Raw genomic sequence first — 10640 nt, 5'->3', positions numbered from 1 at the left:
ATCTGTCTGTTATTATAATTTATTTAAATATTAACATTGTTTTAAAATGTCAATATGACATTAATATACTAAATGACGTAACATCCTGGTTGATGACATTGGCGGTATAGTCTACATCTGTACCTGTGAAAATAGCATTTTAGTTTGTCCGCTGAATAGTAGATCATTCTCATACGACAGAAATAACATACTAATCTTGATTTAGAATGATTTAATAAATACATATTTATGTATACACATGTATCAACAATAATCCTTTTAGTATATGTTTACTATGTATATTTTAAACACTCTAAAAGTTTTCAGCAAATCATCACAACAAACAAGTCAGTAGGTGGCTGTACCACGGTCAATAAATATCACACAAGTGACAGGTGATCAATCCCTTTCTCTGGTCCATACAAAAACTAAACATTGTAGCCATTTACAAAATTTGCAGTTATCAAAAATTCAATGAATGAAAAATGCATCAAAATCTTAGCACACAACGACAGAAATTGGATCTCAAAATCGATATAAAAATAGTACACGACGAGAACTGACGATATATGCCTGCATTAGGTATGTCAAATGTGCAAACTAAACTATTAAAATATCCGTTACGTTTTAATTAAGCTTAATATTAACATCAAATAGCAGACAGATTGTTGATGATTTATGACATCCTATGATGTCATAAGTTATATAATGTATCAATAATGTCGACATCCTTTATTTACCTCTTTATAAACAATGAATAATGAAAGATTTGTAATTACTGTGCAATCACAGAATTTCATCTTTTGTTTTTAATTCATCTTTTTCATCTACGAATTCATAGGTCCCACGAAGAAATCACAAGTTTGACATAAAGCTATTCCATATAAGTGGCTACTAGTGACCCTAGAATTCATAAACCCAAGAAATTGTGATTGTTTGGAAAACCACGAAATTTGGACCCTAAGAAAGTATGATTTCAGAGTAGTATATTACTCACATACTCTGTATACCACAAATGATGCTTCACATGTATGATTCCCGAGGGCTAACTATGACCGTATAAAAGTGACTTTAAAATGATATATAGAATATTCACTTTATATACACATATAAGCTTGAAAAACATGATATATTACATAGCCGAATGAACACAATAAATGAACTTGAAATATAAATATTTTGGCACAAAGCAGTCAGCAAATACGTTATGAGATCTTCCCTCCTTGTAAATAACGTCATACAGTTAATAGGTCGTGTACTGCAGTCGTCAACCCAAACTCAGTAGATCATATTATTGGTCGACGATCCGGATTCACTTTGGCTGGAGGCCGATCCGCTCCTTTTATTTGTATTAGAAAATATGGTCGGCAGCCTGTTAAAGCGAAATAAATAAATAGTTGTATATAGTAGCATTCGTTTGATTTAATTGCTATAATATGGCGAAAGGAGAGTTCATCTTTTGTATGACATGCAACTCTTTTATTGTATGCTTCAGGTTACTTTAAATAATGAATGTTCTTGATCGAAATAAATCTTATTAATCCCCATTTAGACTGGCCCCCCTCTCTCGAATATTGAATATTTTAGAAAATTATATAACTTTATTTAACATAAACGCTTGTGTTCGACTCTGATGATGATACTAGATAGGAAGGGACAGTGTCAGACAGGTAGAGTGTAGCTATAGGTAAACCCAGGGTTTTGAATCATCCGTAAAAGATCTAAACAAGGTGGAGATAAGGTAGTAGTAAAATGCAGTTGATAAATTCTTCATAAATAATTTAGGTGCTGGTAGCCAGTCTAATCCCTATATCACTGCAAAAAAATGCAATAAGCATTGGAGCTGTTTCTTCTGTCGTGACTAAAGCTTTGATAAGAAAACCATACATTGCGGGACTTTTATGAACAAATGATGAATATTTATAAATATATTTATATAATCAGTGTTCTGGGTGTAAAGATGCAGTGGTACTAGGCCGAGACTCGAACCCTTGACTTCTGGTTGATATACTATCGCTCTTACCGATTGAGCTACTGTGCCAACGTTAGTGTCCAGACGGACCTGCGTTGCAGTTATTTCCAAAACGATATAAAGGGGAGAATACTGTGTATATATATACGAAACCTCACAGTGCAGTTGGATAAAGATCTTTGGACAATATACATGACATTGTCTATACAACACATTTTATTTTTATGACTCGTCATCATTTTCATTAATAAAGAGTTCAGTGATACCGGATATAATTAAGGAAGATCTACTTTAGAGCTCATTATTCTGGATTTATTCTCTTACATTTTGAAATGAATAAGTAATTTAATTCAAGGGAACTCTTTCAACTAGAATTCATTCCTTGTTAAGGTATTTACCTCTATTTGATGGGGCGAGGTTTTAATATCTTGACATCTACATAAGGATAGTATAGAACTATTCCTGTATTTTTTTTATTTCTCTTTATGTTTAGATTTTTGGTTTTAGAATATTCAAATTCCGAAAAAACGATCAATCTGTAAGATACATCGCGATGTGAGTTATACATGTATGGAACAGTTCTGTAAAAAAATGTTTAAACCAGTATTTTTGAAAGTGAAAATGGCGAATTTAGAATTATATTATCTACATTAAAATCATCTTACAGCATAAATAGCTAGCATGTCATTGCTTGTTCTGTAACTATGCTTACACGTGTTTTCATCACATTTGACGTCACCTACCTTGCGTATTTGTTCAACACGTCTAAATAATCTTTCGAACATTCATCCTGTGGAATTTTTCCTTCCATAATTTCTAGAGATCTGGCCTTCATCCTGTAAGTGGATGTCTTTTTCATAGGGTGTCCCAGAGGATTCATGTCCCTCTGGACAGAAGGTGGACGCTTGCGAGGAGGCATCTGGTACTTGTTGTTCGACATGTCCAGGGGATTATCACAAATGTTGTCGTGCAGAGAGAGGAACAGCGGGATATAACACATATAATCCAGGAAGGAAATCTGTCGGTAAGACAAAGATCAAATTACATGGCATTTCATCTGGCTCGATCGCTGTATCATAAATAGCAAATTCAATCCAAATGATAATTCAATAAAATTTATTTCGGAAAATTTAATAAGTTCAATTTATTTTCAAAATTCGTATTCATTTTCATTTATATCAATCAAATATTTTCAAAATATGAGCATCTATTTTTGTTCATATAGATTTTTGCTATTTGAGTATGAAATTAAACGACATTTACATAAAGATCAGATATACAATGCGATCCTGATGATATCTTCCATACCCATACGCTGTTTCTCGAAGCATTACGCAAAAAAACTCTATCAATTCAGATTTCTTTTGTAATTTCAGAGCTTATCGTTGCGTACGAATAGTTTGTATTTCATTTAAACATAAAATATTTAACTTAACACTGTGGTACGCAAAAATATCTTCATTAATACTATATAAATTCATGTAATTATTTAAATAATGAAAATAAAAGAACGTGCTCGGCATGCATAGAGAATTTACAATGGTTGTAAACGGGAAAGGAAACACAATTTAATTATATCATTTCCATTGATAGTTCACGAGATACCTTATCTCGCGTGAATTCGAGACAGGGTTGATCCCGTAATCGATTAGCTCGTCCACGTTGGTTCTTGGATCTTTATGCGATACGCAACAAAATAAGTGCTAATTAAGTTATTTGAAACACCATCGCAATACTTTAATTCGGATTAAAAAAGCATTAACTATTTCATACTTGAAATCACAAACATTGATGCTTATAGAATTTAATCACTCATTTTCCAAGAGACATTACTCGTGTTCAGTCGCAAAGAGCAAAAATCACGGGTTTAAGAGATCTATTACGGAATAAATCAAGAAATGAACATCTTGTATTTCCTTTGACGAAATCAAACCCTGTTTGATGCATCGGAAGTAAATTCGTTAGAGAAAATACTCGTATAAATCAGCAAATGACTTTCAACATAAGGGCGTTGATATTTTAATTAATAACGCTGTGAATTTCCAGTACCTCGCCATATTTGTTTGGCTCCATCTTTTCCATGACAAAGTCCTGCTGGGTCCAGTTCAGTCCTCCAGCTATCATCTCGATCTTTAGGGACTCCGAGGTTATGTGGTTGCTGTTCCGGTAGGACGGAACATTGTGGTAAAACATGGCCTTGTATAAATCCATCTTACGTTCTATATCTGCAATACTACATATCTCCAATAGGTGTTGGCTGAGAGAGCTGAAAAGTAAAATAAAGAAACATATTTATATACCAATTACACAATACACATTTAGAGAGCCCGAAATAGGAACAGGGAACATAATTAATCAAAAGCATTGAATGAAACTACAGTATAACATCCATGTATCGTGTTTTGTATTATGTATCTGAAACTAAAGTATAGATTTACTCATATGTATGTATCATTGATTTATATGCGTACAAAATAGCATTCTACAAATTAATATATATATAAATTCTTGGAGACAAACTAGTTGTTATTGTTTTTACATCATTGATATGGTTGTACAAAACAGCATTCCACAACATGCGTATATGGACTGAATTCACGACACGCTCTCATTTGGCCCTATACACTCTTTATACCACTTACTCCATGTTGGTCACACGCTCACACAACGCTGTTATCACGGAGAACATCCGGAACGTCACTTCCGTCGCCTCATCAATGTGAAGGACCTGATGATGAAGAGAGGGTATGAGTTCAATTGTTCAAAGGGTCTACTAACGTATTATCAATTGAAATATGTTATATGCAAGAAATGTAGCGTCTAAGCAACGTTGGTATCATTGTCTTTAATTTAACACACATTTAATGCACTTTTCTTTGATATCAATAGAAAAGTACTTTAGTAAAAAGTACACTTTTGGGTGAATTCTTGCATTTAACTAACTTTCGACAGTGTTTTTAGTTTATCCATATTGTTAGAACATTCATAAAAATATGGCATTGTTCATAGGCAACTGTTAGTATATTTAGCATCTCAATATCGATACAAGCTGTCAATTTTGCTTAAACACCTGATGATGAAGAGAGGGTATGAGTTCAATTGTTCAAAGGGTCTACTAACGTATTATCAATTGAAATATGTTATATGCAAGAAATGTAGCGTCTAAGCAACGTTGGTATCATTGTCTTTAATTTAACACACATTTAATGCACTTTTCTTTGATATCAATAGAAAAGTACTTTAGTAAAAAGTACACTTTTGGGTGAATTCTTGCATTTAACTAACTTTCGACAGTGTTTTTAGTTTATCCATATTGTTAGAACATTCATAAAAATATGGCATTGTTCATAGGCAACTGTTAGTATATTTAGCATCTCAATATCGATACAAGCTGTCAATTTTGCTTAAACANAGGTCATATATTTTGGAAAAAGATTGACAAAATCAGTAAACAGTTTTTGCATAAATGTACAGTGGAGTCCTGGTCATTCAGCATCTTAGTTTCCAGCGACTACTGCTGGATATTGATACCGTCGGAACAATGGTTACTGTAACTTTTGTTTAGAAAGACTAAATTACTGTTATGATGTTTATTATCGCAGCTCATCTTTACGCTTGTCATATTATTCTGCAAATCATATTTTCCCAATCACGTAAATGAGCCGTGAAATCGCGAAAATATCATACACGCGAAAATATCATACACGCGAAAATATCCTGCTGTACGGTCTTTAGAGTAAACAATTCGTATCCGACTCACGTTAAGGTTTAAGACGGTGTCATAATCTTCGTCTTCTATTACAAACGCCTTGGCGTACCCATCGATCTTTGTAGGGTCGACCAGCCGGTAGTGTGCCAGGAAGTCAATGGAGGATTCTGTATGTGACACAAACATTTCCTGAATATATCCTTCACAAGTGAATGTACGTAATCCCAATTGATATATGAGATTGTTTTTTAAGGCGGCTTTTTTTATGCATTTGAACATTTCAAATTATTCCAATATTTTTTTTTCTGCATACAGAAAGTATGATTTTAACAATAATGGGTGAAATGGCGATCCACTGCAATGTGATCTAGCTGACAATAACAATTTTACAGTGCATTATTACACATATGAATGAGTATAATCTTATCTAAAATCTTATAAAGTATAATAAATGTTTAGTGGTAATACAATTGATCTATAAATAATAACTTAACCTAGAGCATACACAAGTTGGATTTACTTATGTCTTTCAACGTGCATTATGTTTCAGATACGTATTTATAATTAGATATACAAGTCATTGTGTAAAGCACATCGAAAATGAAATGAAAATTACTGAAACGTTATTAGTATAATCATCAAACATTTCATTACTGACAATTCTGATATTTACTGTACCCCTTTCGTCCAAGTTTCGTTTGGCACGTTCCAACAGAGTGCATTCGTCAATTATTCGTTGTAGGTGGCGCTTCAGTGCTGATCCGCCTCGTTTGAACAGCACATTGACCCGCCTTTTCCCTTTTACTGGAAATTAAGAACATTATCTAAACTTGCTCATATTAAAATCTAAATTATGCCACACTATGAACTATGTAAGAACTTGATAATATGATTTAAAAGTCTTAACATATAGTAAGTATCAACATTATTTTATCGACTAAAATAACACGTTTCAATATAGTAAGGTCCGTAAGTGATGTTGAAACTGAATCCTGGGCACTTAATAATTTTGCATATCCTCAAATAAACACTAATACAATTATACGTAAATTATATAATAATTTAAACACGGTATACACGAGATCACTGTGTTATGAAACCATTTCCTGGACGTCTTATTGTTATAATCGCCAGATTAAGCTGTTATGCTGGCAGTAATGCGTTGTATGTGACTACTGTTCTGAACATATCAGTAAGTGTGTTGATCTATTACGCATTGTATGTAACTACTGTTCTGAACAGATCAGTAAGTGTACGGATGTATTACGCGTTGTATGTGCCTACTGTTCTGAACATATCAGTAAGTGTGTTGATGTATTACGCGTTGTATGTAACTACTGTTCTGAACATATCAGTAAGTGTACGGATGTATTACGCGTTGTATGTGCCTACTGTTCTGAACATATCTGCAAGTGTATTGATGTATTACGCGTTGTATGTGACTACTGTTCTGAACATATTACTGTTCTGAACATATCAGTAAGTGTATTGGTGTGTTACGCGTTGTATGTGCCTACTGTTTTGAACATATCAGTAAGTGTGTTGATGTGTTACGCGTTGTATGTGACTACTGTTCTGATCATATCAGTAAGTGTGTTGATGTATTGCGCGTTGTATGTGACTACTGTTCTGAATATATCAGTAAGTGTGTTGATGTATTGCGCGTTGTATGTGACTACTGTTCTGAACATATTACTGTTCTGAACATATCAGTAAGTGCACGGATGTATTACGCGTTGTATGTGCCTACTGTTCTGAACATATCAGCAAGTGTATTGATGTATTACGCGTTGTATGCGATTACTGTTCTGAACATATCAGTAAGTCTACTGATGTATTACGCGTTGTATGCGACTACTGTTCTGAACGTATCAGTAAGTGTGTTGATGTATTACGGGTTGTATGTGCCTACTGTTCTGAACATATCAGCAAGTGTATTGATGTATTACGCGTTGTATGCGATTACTGTTCTGAACATATCAGTAAGTGAGTTGATGTATTACGCGTTGTATGTGACTAATGTTCTGAACATATCAGTAAGTGTACGGATGTATTACGCGTTGTATGTGCCTACTGGTCTGAACATATCTGCAAGTGTATTGATGTATTACGCGTTGTATGCGATTACTGTTCTGAACATATCAGTAAGTCTACTGATGTATTACGCGTTGTATGCGACTACTGTTCTGAACATATCAGTACGTGTGTTGATGTATTACACGTTGTATGTGTTGATGTATTACGCGTTGTATATTACTACTGTTCTGAACATATCAGTAAATGTGTTGATGTATTACGCGTTGTATGCAACTACTGTTCTGAACATATCGGTAAGAGTGTTGATGTATTACGCGTTGTATGCAACTACTGTTCTGAACATATCAGTAATTGTGTTGATGTATTACGCGTTGTATGTGACTATTGTTCTGAACATATCAGTAGGTGTACTGATGTATTACACGTTGTATGCGACTACTGTTCTGAACTTATCAGTAAGTGTACTGATGTATTATGCGTTGTATGTGACTACTGTTCTGATCATATCAGTAAGTGTGTTGATGTATACAACGCGTTGTATGTGACTACTGTTCTGATCATATCAGTAAGTGTGTTGATGTATGTGACTACTGTTCTGAACATATTACTGTTCTGAACATATCAGTAAGTGAGTTGATGTATTACGCGTTGTATGTGGCTTCTGTTCTGAACATATCAGTAAATGTGTTGATGTATTACGCGTTGTATATTACTACTGTTCTGAACATATCAGTAATTGTACGGATGTATTACGCGTTGTATGTGACTACTGGTCTGAACATATCAGTAAGAGTGTTGATGTATTACGCGTTGTATGTGCCTACTGTTCTGAAAATATCAGCAAGTGTATTGATGTATTACGCGTTGTATGTGCCTACTGGTCTGAACATATCTGCAAGTGTATTGATGGATTACGCGTTGTATGTGACTTCTGTTCTGAACATATCAGTAAGTGTGTAGGTGTATTACGCGTTGTATGTGACTACTATTCTGAACATATCAGTAAGTGTGTTGGTGTATTACGCGTTGTATGTGCCTACTGTTCTGAAAATATCAGCAAGTGTATTGATGTATTACGCGTTGTATGCGATTACTGTTCTGAACATATCAGTAAGTCTACTGATGTATTACGCGTTGTATGCGACTACTGTTCTGAACTTATCAGTAAGTGTACTGATGTATTACGGTAAGTGTGTTGATGTATTACGCGTTGGATGCGACTACTGTTCTGAACATATCAGTACGTGTGTTGATGTATTACACGTTGTATGCGACTACTGTTCTGAACATATCAGTACGTGTGTTGATGTATTACACGTTGTATGTGGCTTATGTTTTGAACATATCAGTAAGTGTGTTGATATATGACGCGTTGTATGTGACTACTGTACTGAACATATCAGTAAGTGTGTTGATTTATTACGCGTTGTATGTGACTACTGTTCTGATCATATCAGTAAGTGTGTTGATGTATACAACGCGTTGTATGTGACTACTGTTCTGAATATATCAGTAAGTGTGTTGATGTATTACGTGTTGTATGTGACTACTGTTCTGAACATAGCAGTAAGTGTGTTGATGTATTACGCATTGTATGTAACTACTGTTCTGAACAGATCAGTAAGTGTACGGATGTATTACGCGTTGTATGTGCCTACTGGTCTGAACATATCTGCAAGTGTATTGATGTATTACGCGTTGTATGCGACTACTGTTCTGAACTTATCAGTAAGTGTACTGATGTATTATGCGTTGTATGTGACTACTGTTCTGAACATAGCAGTAAGTGTGTTGATGTATTACGCATTGTATGTAACTACTGTTCTGAACATATCAGTAATTGTGTTGATGTATTACGCGTTGTATGGGACTACTGTTCTGAACATATCAGTAAGTGTGTTGATGTATTACACGTTGTATGTGGCTTCTGTTTTGAACATATCAGTAAGTGTGTTGATGTATTACGCGTTGTGTGTGCCTACTGTTCTGAACATATCAGTCAATGTGTTGATGTATTACGCGTTGGATGTGACTACTGTTCTGAACATAACAGTAAGAGTGTTGATGTATTACGCATTGTATGTGGCCTCTGTTCTGAACATATCAGTGAATGTGTTGATGTATTACGCGTTGTGTGTGCCTACTGTTCTGAACATATCAGTCAATGTGTTGATGTATTACGCGTTGGATGTGACTACTGTTCTGAACCTATCAGTAAGTGTGTTGATATATGACGCGTTGTATGTGACTACTGTTCTGAACATATCAGTAAGTGTGTTGATGTATTACGCATTGTATGTGGCTTCTGTTCTGAACATATCAGTAAATGTGTTGATGTATTACGCGTTGTATGCGACGCGACTACTGTTCTGAACATATCAGTAAGTGTGTTGATGTATTACGCATTGTATGTGGCTTCTGTTCTGAACATATCATGTACTGATGTATTACGCGTTGTATGTGACTACTGTTCTTAACATATCAGTAAGTGTGTTGATGTATTACGCGGTGTATGCGACTACTGTTCTGAACATATCAGTAAGTGTGTTGATGTATTAAGCGTTGTATGCGACTACTGTTCTGAACATATCAGTAAGCGTGTTGAAGTATTACGAGTTGTATGCGACTACTGTTCTGAACATATCAGTAAGTGTGTTGATGTATTAAGCGTTGTATGCGACTACTGTTCTGAACATATCAGTAAGTGTGTTGGTGTATTACGTGTTGTATGTGACTACTGTTCTGAACATATCAGTAAGCGTGTTGATGTATTACGCGTTGTATGTGACTACTGTTCTGAACATATCCGTAAGAGTGTTGATGTATTACGCGTTGTATGTGCCTACTGTTCTGAACATATCAGTAAGAGTGTTGATGTATTACGCGTTGTATGCGACTACTGCTCTGAACATATCAGTAAGTGTGTTGGTGTATTACGCGTTG

At 34.7% G+C, this 10640-nt stretch overlaps 1 protein-coding gene across 1 annotated transcript in view; it reads right to left on the bottom strand.

Moving 5' to 3' along the window:
• Positions 1-202: 202 nt before the first annotated feature.
• Positions 203-10640, bottom strand: part of LOC110461723 (titin homolog) — an 80217-nt gene continuing 69779 nt past the window's right edge. Inside the window, exons 28-33 of the mRNA XM_021515348.1 lie at positions 6339-6464; positions 5712-5827; positions 4594-4679; positions 4001-4217; positions 2695-2969; positions 203-1351 (exon numbers count right to left, since the gene is read on the bottom strand). Coding sequence (XP_021371023.1) covers positions 1258-1351; positions 2695-2969; positions 4001-4217; positions 4594-4679; positions 5712-5827; positions 6339-6464 — 914 coding nt within the window. The 3' untranslated portion in view covers positions 203-1257. The remainder of the gene's footprint in view (positions 1352-2694; positions 2970-4000; positions 4218-4593; positions 4680-5711; positions 5828-6338; positions 6465-10640) is intronic.

The sequence above is a fragment of the Mizuhopecten yessoensis genome, unplaced genomic scaffold (assembly GCF_002113885.1).
Source record: "Mizuhopecten yessoensis strain PY_sf001 unplaced genomic scaffold, ASM211388v2 scaffold10651, whole genome shotgun sequence".
NCBI lineage: Eukaryota > Metazoa > Mollusca > Bivalvia > Pectinida > Pectinidae > Mizuhopecten > Mizuhopecten yessoensis.
Note: the sequence above shows the minus strand (reverse complement) of the source record. Positions and strands in the feature narration are given on the sequence as shown.